At 41.3% G+C, this 19670-nt stretch overlaps 2 protein-coding genes across 3 annotated transcripts; both read right to left on the bottom strand.

Moving 5' to 3' along the window:
* Positions 1-497: 497 nt before the first annotated feature.
* Positions 498-2953, bottom strand: LOC111603407 (ATP-dependent DNA helicase 2 subunit 1). The gene is made up of 3 exons (XM_023320976.2): positions 2748-2953; positions 2161-2695; positions 498-1895 (listed from the first exon to the last, which is right to left on the bottom strand). Exons 1-3 carry the CDS (start codon positions 2865-2867, stop codon positions 676-678), a joined length of 1875 nt encoding a protein of 624 aa, XP_023176744.2. The 5' UTR covers positions 2868-2953; the 3' UTR covers positions 498-675.
* A 367-nt stretch (positions 2954-3320) lies between these two features.
* On the bottom strand, positions 3321-4325 carry LOC111603442 (calphotin). Of its 2 annotated transcripts, XM_023321030.2 has the most exons (3): positions 4137-4325; positions 3761-4074; positions 3321-3724 (listed from the first exon to the last, which is right to left on the bottom strand). In XM_023321030.2, exons 1-3 carry the CDS (start codon positions 4294-4296, stop codon positions 3362-3364), a joined length of 837 nt encoding a protein of 278 aa, XP_023176798.2. In that variant the 5' UTR covers positions 4297-4325; the 3' UTR covers positions 3321-3361. The 2 variants fall into 2 exon arrangements, with proteins under 2 accessions (XP_023176798.2, XP_023176797.2); XM_023321029.2 differs by having other exon boundaries at positions 3321-4074; positions 4137-4323.
* Between the last annotated feature and the right edge of the window lie 15345 nt (positions 4326-19670).

The following is a 19670-nucleotide window of genomic DNA, read 5'->3' as shown; positions in this document are numbered from 1 at the left end:
GGCCAAATCGCAACTTCCGTGCTGCAACTTTTACCTTTTTACAGAGCACTGTTTGCAAGTGCGTACGCACGCCTTCGCTTCGCCTCCCACTTCTTTTGCACTTTTAATAATTTTTTAACTCATTTTGTACTCGAGGAACACAACAACTGACGCAAACGTTGCAGCATTTCACCTTTTGACGGTTGTTTCATGATTCGGACAAAGGCGAGTGCAAAGTTTTACCTGGGCCAAAAGTCGCCGAAAAGTTGCGAGCTCCTTCATACCGTAACGACATCTGCTCTTATTCAGGTTAAGAGTCAAATTATGCAATTTACGCTGACTGAAGAAATAAACCATGTCCGGCAACCGCGAAAATGAACTTAATGCTCTATATAAAGGCTATTGTGGAAGTCTAGAAATATAGCCTTAGCTAGTCCAAGAGCCTTTAGGCGATTTCTATACATAGTCAATTATGCAAACGTAAACAAAAATAAATATTTTTAGGCTATATACCGACTGTAGGTTGCATTTCAATAAATATAAATCTGATCAACTTTATTGGTTTCACAGCTTGCTGTGCTTCATGCTTGTAACAATGCATTCACTGTTTGTGTTGTAATTCAACAATCCTTAATACTAGTAACATATGACACTTCTACGATCACCTTTGACCATTTAACATCAACTCACAGAAGATTATTCGCTCAACGACTCGATGCGTTCGATGAGAGCAGCTTTGGTACTGGATTTGGCTGGCTTTACGCCGAAATGTTCATCGAGTATGTAGCGCAGTTGCTGGGCGGTGCAAGCCCCCAGCCGCTTATCCTTGATCAGTTCCTCCACGAAGTCGTAGCTTTTGAGTTGAGCCTCCTCAATCTTAGCTATTTTTGGCGCACTGCCCTCGTTGGAGTTGGAACTGGCCGCACGCTTTTTAGCCGGTTCTATTTCGGCTTCAAACAATGTCTCGTAGGCGGGCAGCAGCTTTTCGATGCGCTTGTTCTGCATCGCAGGATCGGGCAGCTGGCTGAGACCATCGTCCTCGGTCTTGAAGTCCAAGGCAAGAGCCAGCAGATTGGACTGCAGCACCTCCAGATTGGGATCGTTGATGAGATTTGGCTGATAGTCAACGCTCAGCTTCCGGATCACTTTCTGGAAAAAGCCAACCCCTTCATCCGTTGATGTGTTGCCCGTGCTGTTCCAGTCGCACATGTCTATGTGCCGTATATGCTTGGCCTCCGGCAAGTAGACGATCTTAAAGCCATCTCCCGACAGCAGCGAGCGATAGTTCTTGTCATCCGGCTGGGCCGCCTCCACGGGCAGCAGCGCCACATAGCGTGGCACGGACTTGCGCTTGCACATGAAAAGACAAATCGCAATCTTCTCGCGCTCCAGACAACGCTGCCACAGTGCGCGAAACAGGCGCTTAGAACCAATGATATTCTGATCGTCCGGGTACATAAAGTTGCACGGCTTGCTGTATATATTAGCAGGCAGCGCGGAGCGATGCTTGAAGCCCAGCAGCATCATTCCAGGCGGATGCAGATTGCGTACGCGATTCAGCTGCTCGGTGGTAACACGAATCACCTCGTCGCCTATCTTACACTCGTGCCAGCCGCCCGTCATCTTGATTTGATACTCATGCGTTATCTCCTCAGTCTCCCCATCCAGCTGGCGCACCATAATCTGCCGCCGTTTACGGACGACGCTATTATCGCGTCGCATGATGTGCACCTTCTGTGGATAAGCGCGGCGTTGGAAGTAGTTGTAATACTGCGCCGATAAAGATAGATTGGGGCCCAGCGAAAGCGTAAAGTGACCCAGGCAGCGACGCAGAAAATCTTGCCGCAACTTGCGATCCTCCAGAATCTCGCGCTGCAGCTGCGCGTCCGGCACGCGGAATGCGTCTAATTCGATGGCTACAAAAGGAAACAAATGCTATTATAAACATACGTAAATTGTTAATTCTACTCTCTGAACAATCATATATACGTATAGTTAGGACTATTGTGAGCAAGCTCGAAAGCGCATCCAATATAACTTCGATTGGAGGCGAGTGAAACACTTGCTTTTTACTCTGCGACACCTTGAAACCTTTCTGGCTAGAGCTGCACGCCAGCAAGGGGAACATATGTCGCCTATACCTCGCCTAGTATGCCTTGAGCAGAATAGCTTTTCACTTACCTCTCGACAGCGTTATGAATTCCTTATAGAAGGGCTCATAGTCAAAGTCATCGATCATGGGAATCACCTGAAATTCAAACTCTTTGCCATCCAGATCGCTGGCCTTTTGTAGTGCCCTTTGAAACTCTGGGCTGGACGGGGAATGCGGCTCTTCCACGTCCGTGATGTACACGATCTTTGCATTGTTCAGCTTCTTTCCACATTTCTCCAGCATCTCGATGCACAGACGGATCATCTGCGCAAAGCTGCCCCGACCATCGGGCTCGGCCAGGCCGTATTCCTTGGGGAACAGCTCCTCGGCCTGCTGCATGAAATCCATAAAGTGCTCCACTATGGCCTTTGTCAACTGGCGCAACGGCAGGAACACAGCGCAGTTCGCCGATACCGTTATATTCTCCAGGCATTGTATCTCCTTCGGAGGGGGACTGTACTTGGTGTTGGCGAAGATAAGGCCCATTAGGTCCTTGCCGTTTACCAGCATGCCGGAGATGAAAGCACCACGTATTAGCTTAAGCGCGTCCATGAAGCGTTCTGTCTGAAAAATTTTCTTTTTGATATTTAAATTTTTTTTATGTATTGCGGTTTACCTCTAGATTCGCGTCTACAACAAAAAGTATTGCTTCGCGTCCATTAAAATCGCGTTTCATTGCAATCTCATCCTCGGAGTCGGTTAGCTCAACATCCTGATCGGGATTCCATGTGCTCATTGTTAAATGTAATTTGTTCGACAATTTCAATTGCGCGAATTTCACAACGCAAACAATGAAACGACGCCGGTCAGATACCGCGTGACCGTTTGTCAACTGTATAATAATACCACATACAATAGTAGACAATAGTATGTAAACAGTGCCAATTGAGTGTGATACTTTTTATGTTAATCTTCAACAGAGGGCGCAATTCATACAACCAGTAATTTTGCGCCATCTGTGTGTGTAACTATTTTTCACTGTTATTGTTAACAATACGTTAACAGCATTGCGCCGAGTGAAGTTGGTTGTGCGCAAAGTTGCGCTCAATCGTTAAGTTGGCTGCAATTTTCAACACACGTGAATTTGACTGAGTGGGAAATTTGAATCTTTAAAAATTCGTAATTAAACGTTGTAAATTTAGATGTTATATTAAGTTCTTAAAGTTACTTTATGTTAATTTTTCTCTACATTCTTTATTTGTTAAGTTGTCAGTGTTGCACATTTATAATTTACTTGCTTATAAGGCAGTAGAGAACCACCAGAATTAATAAACCCTGTGAAATATTTATTGTATTAGCGGCGGACTTCTGCTTCTTCACGGTTTTCGAAAGTAGAATCACATGGGCTGTACCCTGCGGAGCCATCTGCGCAGGCTGTGCGGGCTGTGACCTGGGATCAACTGCATAAGCAAAAGTTACACTCGAATGTGGAGCTACTGGTGCAGCTGCAACTGGAGCAGCAGCAGGAGCTGGGACAACAACTGGAACTGGGCCGGGATGTCCCAGGTTGGTAAAGGTATGAGTTACATTAGCATGCGTGGCGTTAGCATTTGAAGTGTGATTAACGACAGCAGCAGGAACGGCGGCTGCCACCACATGAGAAGCCACAGGAGCCGGAGCTGGTAGCACAGGATACACTGAAGCTGCTGGGGCATGGGCCATTGGAACTACTTGCACGGGCACCGGTATCGCAGGGGGTGAAGTAGCTGCTGGCATTTTAGGGGGACAGACCAGGTGAACCGTTTCCGTGTAGAGCTTGGTATTGCCAGCAACGGGCTCCTTGATCGTCTGCTTGTAGCAGCCATTGGCATCGGGCACACCGGTCTCAACCACCTGAGCGACCGGCGCAGCTGCTGGAGCGGCAGCTTTGGATGAGCCAGGCGCCTTGGCCACCGCATTGCCAATGACCGCGCCCGCCAAGGCGCCGCCCAGCAGACCCACGCCTGCCAGAGGAGAGGAGAGTAAAGGTTTAGCTGGGAATAGACAGAGACAGGCGATCCCTTACCAAAGGCGCGCTTGCGTCCACGCAGGGGCTGCGCCTGGCTGCCCACAAAGAGCAGCGCTCCGAGAAATAGAACCTTGGCTAACTGAGCTTTGAACATTTTTAAATTCTTTCGTTTCGCACGCGGCAGTTGGTAGTTGTTTGGGGTTTGAATTGAGATCATTCTGAGTCAACTGCGAGAAGTCGAAATGTTGTTTTGGACTCGTTTAAATATTTGCACAGTTGTTTTCTTGCTATGAAGAAAATGGGACTTAATTTTAGATACCACGCCTCGATAGCACGCTCATTAGCTTCTGGGCTGACAACAAAGCAGCAAAGCATTTTAAGCTGTGAAACTATTTACCATTCTTCACGCTATAGTGAAACAATCTGAGCGAGTTAACTCAATGTTTCTCCACGAAAATGCACAGAAGAAAATGTAGTAAAAATATGCATCAATGAAGTGAACAGGTAGGAAAGACAGCAGATACCTAGAGAGATTTATAGGTCTCAAAATTACTTTTTAATATCAGACATATATTTAAATAATTATAATTCATTGAAATGAATTAAATGGTGACCGACTGACTGCATGCTACTCGCTCATTATCCAAAAACACTTCAACTTATAACAAACTCAAGATTTATTTACGTATTTGTTACATATTTATAATTTATAGATTTTCATCTGTGGAAGAGGTCAGCAGTGATTCAATTCACTCTAAAACTGAGGAAGGCTTGGGGCTTTCCGAGTTATATATACTGTAAATTTGAATCTAAGGATGATATGGATATAGTTAAATCCACCCACACATATATCTAAATAAACTTAAATTATAAATCTTTAATATCACAGACAATAATAAGACTCAAATTCTGTAAGAAAATGAAAATGGTTTGTGAGGAAGGATCAAGCGATGCACAACTCAATTGCCGGCACAGCTCTAGATACGAGAATTGACGGCGCATCCAAACCAGCTCGCATCTAATCTGGCAAAATAACAATAGGCGAAGAATCTTGAAATAATGAAGAATATAATATTATAAGGGATAAATAATTCTAAACTTAAGATGTTAGTTAAGGTTTTGAGCTAAATGCGGTTAGACTCTAAGACAAGAAGAGGTAACAAATTAAGCTGAATGAAAAAATAAACAAAAATAATAAAATTAGTTAAAAAATACAATAAAGTTTGCTCTATCATGTTAAGTTTTCTGATATCAACATTTAAAATACGTCATGAAATAATATGAATTATATATTGTTATACATTATCAGCAATCATTACTGTAAAGATCTGTATTTGGAATTGGAGTTGAAAGAGCGACAGTTTAGCTCCCTCTGTGCACTTGCTGCGCTTATATATTATATTAAAATAAAGTCTGTACAAATTGAAGCTCATTGCGCGAAGGAGCACTTCCGTGGAAGCATATAAGTTGCTTTGTATCCAGAAACCTTTTCGTAGGACAATTGTGAAATATTCTTCATTTGAACTTAAATACAGTATATGAAAATTATTTATTATTATATTATTATATTTAAATTATAGTGATGTAAGCGTCCAGCAATTATTTAATTAAAAATTAATTATAGGAAAAATGTTATGTTAAAGGAAGATAGTGATAAGACTTTCCTAAGATCCTTTAATAATGACGATTGTGTGGAATAAACTCCTATTAGCCATACAATATGGCTTGCTATAGGTGTCAAAGCTTAAATACGACAAAGATAAAGATAAAGGTGTACATATATACTATATACAATAGTAAGCCAGGCATATATATAAGGTATCAAGGCAACATAAGAGATACCAGGCAGCTAACAATAGATGCTATTCACCTCTTCTAGCTAATCTCTTTCCGTAGTCCACTTCAACTCTTCATACTTCAGCTCTCCATTGATTATTGCGTGTGATCTTTTCTCAGTATCCAACTACTTTCACCCCTAAAAGTGAACTGTTCGACTATCAAAGAATCTTAGCAATAAGCCGAAAGAAAGGCGAAGGATTGTGCATGCGAAAGGCCAGATGCAAGGTACGTGCAGACAACGCATTTATGGCAGAGGAGCTCTTAAGTGTGATTTGAGCCAACAGAAATAACCAAAATGGGGAAAAAACTTTAATTATTTAATGAGAGCAAGTCGCACTGCTGCTGTCCCGCTCGCACCTGTGAGGTGCGTATGGGCTACAGTTTTTAAAGTAGTTTTTCTTAAACTTTTTTGGCATCATGGCTGTCGAGACAGCAGCAGCTGCCACATTGCATATGGCACGTGAGGTATTCCATTTAATTTTGATAATTTTGTGGCCGAAAAAAGGACACGCAAGTCGGCTTGGGTTGAGCCGGAGCCAAGTGCTGCTTGGCTCTGGCTGAAATTGGGCTCAAAGCAGAATGGCTTTGACTAATGAGAATCGGGGCGTTAGAGCGCATAATTCGGCTGGCCAAAGGCTAGAGCACTACAGCAAAGTGCCCCATCATCGGGCAGAAGGAAAAGCTCGAGTCATTTGTTTCGCGGGATTTGCTGGCGCGCCTTTAATTTGCTTAATAAATATTTGTTTAGCCATCGACTAGGTAGCTGGCCAGGACTCTAGCTGGGTCCTGGCTAGGACAATTGTCAATTGCAGAGCGCTTCTCACAGCATGCCAGAGGGTTGTGCTGCTCTTCAGCTCGAACTGAGTCGTCGGCCATAAATCATTCGTAACGCCGAGCGATGACGACGAAGATGTCAGGCACAGGATGCGGCAAGGCAAGGGCAATGGGCGCAAGGCGTTGCAGCGTCTTCGCTCTTGATGGACATTCAGGCCTGGCGGCCATACAGCAGACACACACACACACCCACAATGGACACTTGGCTGCCTGCAAGGATAATGACGCGCAAATCGAGCCCCATCAGCAGTTGCTGTCGCTGTCGCTGTCTCTGCTTTGTTTCATGTTGTTGTTGTTGGCTTTGCTTTTACTTGCCTCGATTATCCTTAATGCGACTCACTTTGTTAGAAACGTCAGTCGGCCTGCAAGCGCCATTATCATCACATTGTGCCTGGCCAAAGAGAACAAGAAGCTGACAGAACGAAAAAAAACAACATCGGAAAATGTTGAAAATGTGCAGACACGCCGGCAGCAACGGTCCCCACGCCCCCATCTGCAGCGCCTTCTAGTCCCAGTGAAATGTGTCCAGAAATGCACGAAAATAAAGATAAAACATGACAGGCAGTTCACATTCAGTCATTTATAATAAGCCAAATATGACCGCGACCGCATGTGGCTGCGACTTTACTTTATGCTCGCTCTCTCGCTCTCGCTCTCCCTCTCTTTCTCACTCTCTTTCTGCCTCTTTGTCATGTTGACTAACATAGTTTATCAAGCGCCCAGCCTCAAGCAAAAGTCTTTATTGGATGGTTTAAGGTTTGCTTTCAGTGGCTAAGAATTAACTCAAGTTAACTTGGTTAAGGTCTCATTGAGCGGCTCTGTGGCTCCATTTATATGGAATTATTTATATATATATTAAAATTAAGAACTTGAAACTTGTATTGACATTCAACCTTTTTTGCATTCCTATGGTTTGCTTATTATCAACTATAGGTCCAACTTTTATTTTATCTATGCCAAAGCTCAGCTTAGAAATGTATAGATTAGGCCATAGGTAGGTTTGTAACAGATATGCCCAGGATAATGACTGTTCACATTGAGTTGCTATAAAAAGATTATTAAAATGACAACAATCAATTCTGATTAGCATACACAGCCGAAGCGATTTAGCTCCTTGTGAAACTATCTATCCATATGTCTAGCAATCCATCCGTTCTTCAGCTTTTTAATCTGGCTTCTGGATCGTCTGCTTTATGAATACATCATTTCAGAAACTTTAAGAGCTAAACACTGAACATGTTTTCTTCAAGACTTTTATTATATTGCTTGTTTCGATAGCCTCTTTGCCTAGTTGATGATGGTATGATTGATATTATAATTGATTTTAATCACATAACAGTCCGAGTCATAAATATCATAAAAAATCGTATCTTAAATAATATAAATATAATAGAAATATTATATACATTTTTATGTATTATATATATATGTTTAGATATCTCTAATATCAACCAGGCAAAACGTAACACAAGAGTAAAATGGAATAACATGAACCAACTGTAAATCAATAGAAATATAATGTAAAATATTTATAGTTCAGATTGAGGTCTACTCGTATGTAGATGCTAATGCTGCAATGCGAAGAGCCGTTTATAGTAATATATCAGTTGCTATGCGAGAGCTGAGAGTTTTAGCAGACAATTTGGCAAGCTGTCAGCGCCACTCACTGCCAACGGACAGGGCGAGGGGCGTGGCTGGGCTGGGACAGCACAGAGCACAGACAACGCCAGTAGAGAAGGCGCAGCTAATGACTGTCTACAAACGCTGGCAAGCAAAGACATCAATCAAATTGAATTGAATCAACCCCGCACAGCCAGCGAGGGGTGCAGGGTGAAGGAAAGTCATCCAATGTCATTCGACTGCTGCTGCTGCTGCGTCTGCTGCTGATACTGATGCTTAAGCAAATAAACAAAACTTATAAACTCATTCAAATCATATTTAAAAATCATCGAGCAGCAGGCGCAACAGCTGGCCCATTCATGAATTATTTGTTTGCAGCTTATCAAACGTGACCAAAATGGACAAAAAGTTAATAATAAAAAAAAAACGTGAGAGAAGCGTAAAGCGGCAAAGGGCGTGCCAGCTGGCTGACAAGGGCGCTGGACAACAGCTGGCCGAGGGGCCCGAGCAAGTGTGAAAAATCAGCAAAAACTGTGATAGCTGCGAAAGCATTCGAGATAGTCACCAGCTCCGCTTTGAATACCACTGAGTGTCGACTTATGACTGGGAAAAAACTAGGCCCTCTCTGGCTTCAGCTCTCAGCCCCAGTCTCAGCTCCAACCCCAGCTCCAGCTCAAGGCTGTTATTATCTTTTGCCTGACCGCAAGACGTGTCAACGCAACGTTGCGTATACGCGGCATTGCCACAGCTGCACAGCAGACACTCAAACACATGCACACCCACACACACACACACATATTTAATCATACATCTAGACCACATATAAATCATGGTCTAGAAAAAGTTTTCGGTGCTGCTGCGGACAGCGCCTCGCACAAGTTGCATCCACAAAATATTTTGCCATCTTTTTGGCAAGCGGCTTACAAATTTGATAGTAATATATTCCAAGCGGCTTATTGACCAGGCATAACGCATAGGTAAGTAAGCACTCAAAGCCTGCCACGCCCACTCGCCCATTGAACACCCTTCTAGCGACGTGTTGCGGTCAGCTTGTTGTCTGAGTCTGGCAGCGTCTTCGCTTAGTTGTGGTTATCAGCATTTGTTTCGGGCTTAAGCCGATAGATTTCTGCCTCGAACTACAAATGACGTTGGCTTAAAATATATGCATTACACAAAACTTCTCGTGTTTATAGTAAATAATTACAAACTTCACAAGATAAGGATCATTTTGAGAGCGATTATGGGTCCAGAAGAATTCTTGAGTCGGAGTTTTGAAAGTTGTTCTTATGTCTCATTTATGATTGTACATTAAAACATCAACAGATGACTATGAAATTATCCAACTAAGTTAATATTGTCAAGCTAACAAAATATATAATGTATTAATTTAAATAATTAATATTTAAATAATGATAAAAGTAATTGTAAGTTTTTTCTTTGTGAAATCTTTCTTATTTTATTTGTCTATTTTAGTTGTAGCAAATTTTTCAGACCATCTTTTAATAAGGGTTATAGAAGTTTAAGCTTCAAATAAGCTTTGATAAATTTATTTAATTTTTTTATCTTATTATAATGTTATTAAATTTAAAAAATAAAATATTAATGTTATTAAATTTGTTGTCTTTCAAACTTTATAATCCACCTAATTATTATAACATCATAAATATTCATTTAAGTTTTTCAACTTATATTTTTATATAATAAAGAATATATGAATAAAGAAATAAATAGTTAAAAGTTGTTCATACCACCCTCGCAATATAGCACTCCAAGCTTTACTATGCTTAGCTTTAAAATATTTGTTGAGAGCAACACACTTGATTCTTTTCAAAGCTTTAATGTTTCGTTGTTAAACCTTGAAATTCAAGAGTATTATCTAAAAGTTAAGCTCAAATTGAGTATTTCAAATGTTTCTTTGTCTTCAAATATCATTTATTAGTAATAAGCGACGACAACTCTTTGCTGTCACAAGATTAATAGAAGGCTCAGCTGGCATTTGGTAGCTAGTGTCATTTGGTATTTAGCGCGTAGTTGCTTGAGTGTGTCGAGCCAAGGTGACGTAATTATAGATGTACTGCGAGCAGTTGCGAGTAGCGCCGGCTAAACAGCCAGCCCACAAAGTGCAATGCATGCCACGGAGCAACCCTTGCAGTTTAGCATGGCAAAAAGCGGAGTTTAGGGTGCAAATCGTATTGGATGTGAGGCATAGGGGAACTGCGAACGGCGAACTGCGAACTGTGAAGTGCTGAAAGGGTTGACAGTGCCAGGCGGAACACAGTGGGCGTCAACCAGACGCACAGTACATGCACTGTTCCATGTCTAAATGAGCGTGCCTCTGTGTGTGTGTGTTGGTAACTGTTTTGGCCAGCTCAAGACTTGGTTCGCATCTTTTGGCGCAGTTTATCTTTAAATCTTGCAGCTAACAAGACGCTGCGACACATTAGCATAAAATCCGAGTTAAGATAAGTGCAATTTATGCCAAGCGAATGCGTTGCCTTAATGAGTAGAAGTATCTGTGAGACACACTTGAGTGTCTCTCGGACATCAAACAGGGCAATTAACAATTGCGCTAGTGTAAATCAGTTTTATCTAAATCCGCTTTTGAAAAATTGCACACACAAACACACACACACACGCACACACGTGGAGATGCCCGCAGATCCTGTAAGAGGACAACGATGCTTAAAATGCAATTTGTTTGGCGGTCCACAACCTGAAGATGGCAACTTGTTTGTCGGTCTGAGCGTGTCATTAGCATTGATTAATTTGTCGCACGATTTACATGGAAAAACAATCAATCAACGGTATGTCGTCGCTGCCATTGCCATTAGTCAATCTTGAGATGCAGCCCGCCACTTGAACTCTGTGTCAACCGGGGCCAGACAGCCCATTCAGCTAGACATTCCGTTCCACTCTAGCCATCCGACCATTCATCCATCTCATTTCAGTCAGCTTCAATCGCAATCTTCTAGCATGCTGCACATCATTAACGACTCCGACTGGGTGTGGCCCAAGCTCCACCCACTCGGCTTCAAACTTCCTCCAGCTAAGCCAGAGCTCTCATCACAGGCAAATTGTTATGAACCTACTTGTCCACTTGTCCATTTGCCCAGTTGGGCTTTAATGAATTGTTTCGCCTAGCAACGTTGTGGCCCGAATGTAATTAAAGTCAGTCGGCGGCTGTTTACTATGTTGTTGTCTAACAGAAGTGCGCAGAGACGGCGATAATGCGAGCTGAAATGGGATGAACTTCGGTAAAGTCTGCTCACAGGCAAATCACATGACAAACACGGGGAAATTTGATATTATACTTTTTAAGCACGCAACAAATTTATTATATATTATCATATTTTTATCATTAACTGATCTACTTTAAATCTTAAATATATCAATGATATTTTTAATAATTGAGGTAGACGAAGAGCAAGGAAATCGACTCAAGTCCAACGTCAAATCGAATGTGTATTATTATAATATAAATACACTTTACTGTTATATATTTTGTACTAGCTATTATATTATATTATATTATTATATTTGTATTAGTTATAAATTAACCTATAACTTTTTATTCAGCTTTGTGCCAACGAGTATTGTTGGAAGATGATGAGACTGAAAGTGATATAGAATTATAAAATATATAGTATATATATTAATATGATTATATTAAATATATAAATCAAAAAATTCTAACTCACCTATTAATTAAGGCCTATTCAGTTGCAGCTAGCTTACAGTTGTCTTCCATCCCATTGAATCCCCATTGCGCCCGCTTTGTTTTTGTTATAGACAACGAGATCATCTCTGGGCAGAGCAGAGGCATAATTAAGCTGCATCAATGTCGTGTTAAGTAGCCAGCAAACTAATGATGGCCACATTTACAACAAAGGCCAATTGTTGCTGTGAAGCTGATGAGCCAGAGTTGGGCACAGGAGCAACGCCACACAACACAAACAAAAGCGCGGGGACTTTAATTTTTATGCGTGAAAACACATAGCAACAATGCCCATGGACCCGGGTAAAAAAAATAACAACAGCAAAAGAAGAAGAAGAGACAATGCGAGGCACACTTAAAATGCGAGACATTCATTTTTCTACAAGTGAACAAACATGGAACAGAGAAGAGCGGGAGATTGAGAGGCGAGGCAAGGGGAGGGGACGGTGGCACACAGGACACGTGGTCCATGGCTCGACCTTTTTTGGATGGAGGAAATTCAATTAGCCAACCCAATGCCAGGATCTGTGCAGGTGGAAGGGGCGGACGTTTGCTTAGGTAATGTTTCAATTAATTCGTTTGCTTTGGGGTTAGCTGCTAATGATGCCCAGGACTAGGATGATGTATCTATTCCTTCTAGCTGGCGGAGAGAAGTCCTCGCATTCTCAGCCATAAACAAATCAAATCGATTGGCCACAATTAATAACACCAATTCTGTGCGACTGCATTTCATTATTTGTTATATGTTTCAAAGATATTTATTTGATAAACGCCGACTTCGCCAGACGCCAAAAATCTCATCGCTTTAAGTGGGGCTCATTTTGGCGTTTGGGGCAAGCAAAAACAAAAAAAAAAGAGAAAAGGCAGCACCAGGGGCACAAAGGGGTTGGGCGCAGCCAAAAAAAGGGCCTGCTACCGGGTAACATATCAAAACGCCGCAAATGGGCAACTCCAACAACAGCAACAAAACGATATGAAATGAAATCATATAAGACACAAAAAGGAGAAAAAGAGGATGGAGAGTGCCAAAAAAAGGCAAACATGCGACGTCGTCTAAAGGATTTGCCAACGCAGACAACGCTGCAAAGACAAAGTATCTGTGGCATAAAAAAAGTATCTGAAGAGTTGCCGGGCACAGGCAGTAGCAATGCCAAAAGATATGCTGTGTGTGTGTGTGTGTTGGGGAATTTTATGAAAAAATGGCAAAAATAAAAATCAGCTAAGAAAAAAGTGAAATAAATGCAAGCCGCGGCAAAAGTCAGAGAATTGCGTATTCGGTAGCTGGCCAAATTTCAGGCAATATTAAGGATATGAACGACATTGGACTGCTGAAGCTGAAACATCGGCAATTTTAACCAAAGCCATTGCTATTTATTATTTAATTGATAAGTTCATATATTAACGTCAGACCTACAGAAATATAAACATTTAAGTTCAGATTATTTTAGGCTAAAATAAATTAAGTTGAATAATATTTATATAATATATTAAACAAATGTGTTACTCTCGAAATATAAATGATGAGAAGTTTGAGTTGTTTTGGTAAGAAAAATTATAAAAAATATATATTTATTTTTATTTCTATATATATATATATTTATATATATATACATATAAATATATATATATATATTGATTTGATAAGTGCTAAAGTCCAGCTCTTAGCAACAAACCAGCTCAAATTACCTTTCATCTCCATCCGCGCAGCTTAGTTAGGTATGCCCAAGTATCAGTGCAGGGTATGCTCAAAGTACACTAACACACTTCACGTGCGTCATCTTCTTGCCACACACACACGCTCACACACTCGCACGCACACACGAATTCATTCGAGAAGCGCATCCTCGGCTCAGCCTCCGCTTGCCTGCAGTTCGCACTACCACGCGTTAATCCAACATGAGATTATGGAACGCTTGACTTAAAGCATCTGTTAAATTGGCTTAATCTGTGCGTGTGTGTATGTGTGTGTGTCCCTTTGGCTGTCTGTCTGTTTGCCTTTGTAATATGTATCTCCCGCCGCCACTTTGTAACTGTTGTCATTTTTATTGCCCTGGGAATGTTTTTTGTCCACCATTGTGAGAGTCGTACACGCCCCGCCAAGCATTTTTTCTCCTGCCTTCACATGTCTACCATTACGTGTGTGTGTGTTGCTGTCCTGGCTGGGTGTCCTTTGTACTCCGCTAAACAAAAGTTTTGTCGTTGATTTTATTGACCAATTTTTGGATGCGTAAGTTTGTTTTTTTCTCGGGAGTTTTTGCATGCTGCTCCCACTGCCTCAGCTCCTTCTGTTGTCGCTGCTGCTGCCCCTGGGCCTTTGGCAGTTTATTTTGGTTTTGGTTTCTTTTCTTTGGCTTGCTTTGTTTTCATAAGTTTTTATAGCTTCATCTGCGGGATTTAAAGTTTTATTGTGATTTAAACACTTGTTAATCGTGTGTGCATATGTCAATTGCCTGTCGCTGTGTGTGTGTGTGTATGTGGGTAAGACTTGCTTTTTTTGCTATAGCCACTGGATTAAGTTGTCTTCGGGCAACGCTTATGACTGTCAATTTGCCTCGAGCCTGGAGTTATGCTGCCAAGTAAGCAGTTCGCTTGAGTTTACTCATATTTTGTTCAATACAACTGTTTAAATTAAGCTTATGTAGTTGTTGGAAGGAATAGAGAGACATTAATTTAATTTTAAAATTTTAAAAATATTTTTTTGTGTGAGAAAATGATTTTGAGTTAAGTTAAAAATTATATATATTTAAATTTTTATTATACTTTATTATTTTATAAGCTTTCTCTCTAACGTGTTACACTTAAAGCTAGTTTTAAATCTCTATTTTATATTCTTACGTAAGCAATCGACTTGACAACTCCAGTTTGGTCTATTCACATCATTAGTTGACGCAAAGTGTCTTCTACAATTGGAGCCGGACTTAGCATATCTGTGCCAAAATTTACATGCAACTAATGCCAGACACAGCTGAGCTGAGCTGAGCTGCGTTGAGCTGCGTCCATGAATCCATCGTTTCATTGATAAATTGTCTGCGGAATGACAAACAAGAACAGAAGCTGCATTGATAGGTGGACAGGTAGCAAATGTCAGTTACACACACAAATAATCACTACACTTCAATCGGGCTGCAGTGGAGAGAGCCAACATCTGCCCCAGCAACAGCAAGTGGACAGCCTGCAGAGCGATTGTAATCAAAATGCAACAAATTAAGGAGGCAGCAGAGCGAGCGAGGGATACAAAAAGAGAGAGAGCGCGGGAGAGGAAGGTAGAAGGAGAGGGAGAGGCAGAGCTCGACTCGTACCTTTGGCTTAAAATATTTATTTATGCAATTATTTTGCAAGTAGCTCAAAATAAATAAATGAAATGAAATAAAAGACCAACAGGCTGGAACTGGATCTGGCTCCGTTTACGTGGCTTCAATTGACGAGGCAGCGCAGTAAATTAAAATTTAAATTTATGCCATTTGCTGGCCCCAAAAACATGCGCAGGACGCAATTAGGCAACAGGTTGAACTCCAAGCGAAAGGTGCAACACACAGCTACCAAACTGATGTGCCATGTCATCGTTGTCTATTGTCACTCAGAAGCGAAGAAATATTATTTATTTATTTATGACAGGGCAGCAGACCCTAAGTGAAACATCAACTGCGTGCACCTTTTGCGCGCACCGCTGCCAAACAGGTGTGCCAAGTGCTCAATCCTCCCCCTGCCCACCTGCCTGCCTGCCCATCTGACCCAATTAGCTGCTATCTTATTTGAGTGCTGTTAACAATGTATGTGGCATGAGTTTATGGCTCGTAAATGTCGGATCGCTTTTAATTACATGCGATGCTTTGCGTATACGTAATATTTGGTGGCCATCGATTGACTGCAAAACTCATTCGGGCTGCGCCTCATTAGCCCAATAACTGTAACTGTAAAGCTGTAAAACCACCAAAAATCAGGCAATTGTGGTCGAAGGGCTGGGCAATAAATGGCAATCAGACAATCAGACAAACCCTTTTTGCTTTATGATCTGAAAACAATTTAAGCTTTTATTTGTTTAGCCAAAGACAGAGCCATAGCCAGAGCAGCAGTCAGAGCCAGTGCCAAAGCCAAAGCAATCAAGCCCCACTTGGGGCCCAAATGGTAACAGCTCATCGTAAGCCCAAGCGAATGCAATGAGCGTATTTCATTGAAGCAGGAGCAACAGTTGCTATTGATGGATCACCAAAAAGCAACGGGGCAACAGCAGCAACTGCAACAGCAGCAACAAATGCCAAATGATCTGTGGAAGAAGTTGCGTAAAGCAAAGACTGCGATAATGATCATACAAAAGCGAAAAACGCGTTAAACTTTGCAACGTCGTCATCAGCAACCGCCTCCCCGCCCGGCATTAGCTACTGCAGCAGCAGCACTAGCAGCAGCAACATCAGCAACAGCTACTGCCACAGCAGCTACCACGACTGACCCAACGACCGGACGTTGTGCTTGCAGTCAAGTGCGATTGCAAATGCACGGAATTCACATTCGAGCCCGCTGATAGCCCCCACCAGCCAATGCTGCACTGAGAAAAACGAGTGTTCACATTGTCAGCAATACAAATATCATTATAAATCAATCAATCTCACATTGCTTACTTTGGCTAGTTTAAGCTCCTCTAAAATTCGAACGCGAATTCTCTCTTCAGGTGCAAGATTTTTTTTTCGGAATTTAATATTAATGAATATATAAAAAATATATAAATTGTGTCTATATATTATGTATATAAAATTTAATTTTTTAATTTTTTTCTTCGCTTTTGATATTGATCTGATTTTCTACAATATACACCAAGTTTTTCTTAGAGTGGACAATCCAAAAGGTTGTCCATTAAAGCTGTTTGGTTTTCAGTCGATCGGCTACCGTTGCAACTGCTAAGACAGCGGCTGCTGCTGCTGGTGATGGTGGTGGGGCTGCTGTAGCTGCCGCTGATGGGTCTGCTGATGGTTCTGCTGATGGCCAGTGGCTGTCTGGCTGACTGGCTCGTCTGATGAGTTTAGTGCCGCTCGCAGTACGATGATTTGTAATTTTTCGCCGTTTGCCAGTTGAGAATCATAATAATCATAATAAAATGCAGCTATACCCATTTTAACACCAAAAATATATGCATGTGTGTGTGTATTCTCGACAGAGTCTCTTTCCGTTTGAGCTTGAGTTTTGGGCTATTGAAGTATTGCCGTTGTCATGTTAATTTTGCAGCCAGGCTAACTGGCTAACTGGCTAACTGGCTGGCTGGTTGGCTGACTGGCTGGCAGTTGACTGTCGCATTAAACTTGGTAATTTGTGTCAAGCACGGACGGTAGCAACTACTGTTTAAGTGCCTGCTGGGCTTTTGGGTGGTTTCGCCTCTTTGATCTCCACTTGGCTAATTAAGTTGAGCTAAACGTGCCTGAAAGTCGCCTCTGTCCGGCGGGCCCCCACATGCTAATGGACTTTGGCTTTGGCTGCACAGTTCCTTCCATAATATCTCAGAGCCTATAGTTTTTACAGCTACTGCTATTACGTATACCCCATTGTTCGAGTGACGGCCACTTAATTTCCTTTTTGCCAAGAAGCCCAAATCAATATCTCATTGTAAACACTCAACAATATCTCGGCACCACGCAGGCGTTAACCATCAAAGGCATTTAGAAGCTTAATATAGTGAAAAAGTACAAGTTTTTTTCACTTTTTTATGGCAACGTAAAGAAAGTGAAAAAAAGGAAGAAGCTTTACTCTTCCAAATGATTTCACTGAAATTTCACTAAGCGAAAATCGTTTGCGGCTTCGTTTGTGTTTCGTATATCGAATATTTAATTAGTATTTGAATAAGGAAATTAATAAGCTAATCTGTAGTTATCCAGAGTATTGTTAGCTCTCTTTTGAGTAGGCAATTGGTAGATATAAACATAAAACCTGATTAGAAGTTGCTATTTATATATTTAATAATTTTTTTTTGTTTATTAAGCGTTGCAAGTATAACAGCTTAACAACGCAAGGATACATAAACATACTACACGAAAACTCTGGCATATAGCTAGAGTACTTAAACAGTAAAACAATAAATCAATAAAAAAGTTAAAATTACAATATTTTCATATTGGTTGCCTAATCGTTTTTAACATAATCCATTCTGTGCAATATATATATATATATCAGCATATATATAAGCTATAGCTATATCTTTGAGTGCGCCTTCCAATGTGTGTGAATCAGGTCACATACCAGGGGCAGTTCATAATTTGTTGCATGACATAATTATGCATCTGCAATTCGATTTTGCAGATATAACCCAAATCTGCACTCAGTACAGCAATCGGAGCTAGGCAGCATACATAGACTGCTCTTTTGTCTTTAATTGACAAGGTGCTCCTTCCCTTTAACAACTTTGGGAATCGTTGCCTGCCGGCTGTAGCTATTCGGTGCGTTTCAAAGGTTAGACGCTTGTCAAGAGTGATGTCTGACTCTGCGATGGTGTATGGTCAGTGAGTGCTTACAAGTTGGAGGTTTCCAGAAACGTTCTTCTTGCTACATACACTACGATGAATCCAGAAGAACCCTAACCTAAAATAAGTAAAGTGAAAGCCAAGCTAATATTTGCGTAGGCTTCCGCAAAACAAGTTGTCTGACAATTGGCATTTCAACAAAGAGAATCTGTGTTTCCAGCGATGTGAATTGGTGTGGATTTATCCGAGCCGCATGCATAGCTTCCAGGTCTATATGGAACACTATCTGTCAGCCATATCACTATTTTTTGATTTATTTTATTTTAATAAATAAAAAAACGAATTTCAATTCGAAATATAATTTCGAATAAGCAAATATTTACTTAATATTTAAAAATAAAATAAAAAATGTAAGCGAAGCTTAAGGCGGCAATCTATTTAAATTACCAATTGTTTAATATTCAAAAGTAGTATTTTAATCTAAATTATACCTATCGAATCCCCCAGTAGAATGCAATCAATATGCACTCTAAAATAATTATAAAGTAATATATTTTCACTCTAAAATATGAATTAATTTAAAAAACTGTTTACCCTTTAGAGTTCACCCCATGATTGGCCCTTAAATATATTAGGGTAATGACGTTGCCAAAAAGTGAAATAAAATTGGCCACAAAATGGGCACTAATTAATGTTGGATATTTATGCCGCAGTCCTGCGGCCTGCTCAGCCTTATCAAGTGGCATCAATTGGCTGATGATAGCCATGCTCGGAGCGAGTGAAAGCAGCTGCTGGCGCTGCACAATTAAAGTGTCATCAGTGTCCGGGAAAGTTGTCTAAAATTTGATGAAATTTGATTTTAATTGGTTGACGACTAAGTGTGCCAAAATGTGGGCGTGGCAACGCAACAACAGAGCTGAGCCCAGCCGAGCAGCTGTCACAGGCATGTGACAGGGCTGCCCAAACCGCTAAAACCAATTTCCGTATTGGTGGTGTGGCTGCTCAGTGGTTGCTTGGTGGTTGCGCCATTTTTGCCACTTAACGCATCATCACTTTGGATAATTCGTTGCAGTGGGGCGCCGCGACCTTGGCCAGCTAATGATGCCGCCCGGTTGCAGTCGCAGTTGCAGTTGCAGTTGC

Source organism: Drosophila hydei, unplaced genomic scaffold, assembly GCF_003285905.1.
Source record: "Drosophila hydei strain 15085-1641.00,03,60 unplaced genomic scaffold, DhydRS2 tig00008147-arrow-arrow-pilon, whole genome shotgun sequence".
NCBI classification, from domain to species: domain Eukaryota; kingdom Metazoa; phylum Arthropoda; class Insecta; order Diptera; family Drosophilidae; genus Drosophila; species Drosophila hydei.
The sequence above is the reverse complement of the archived record's forward strand: the minus strand, read 5'-3'. Positions and strand labels throughout refer to the sequence as shown.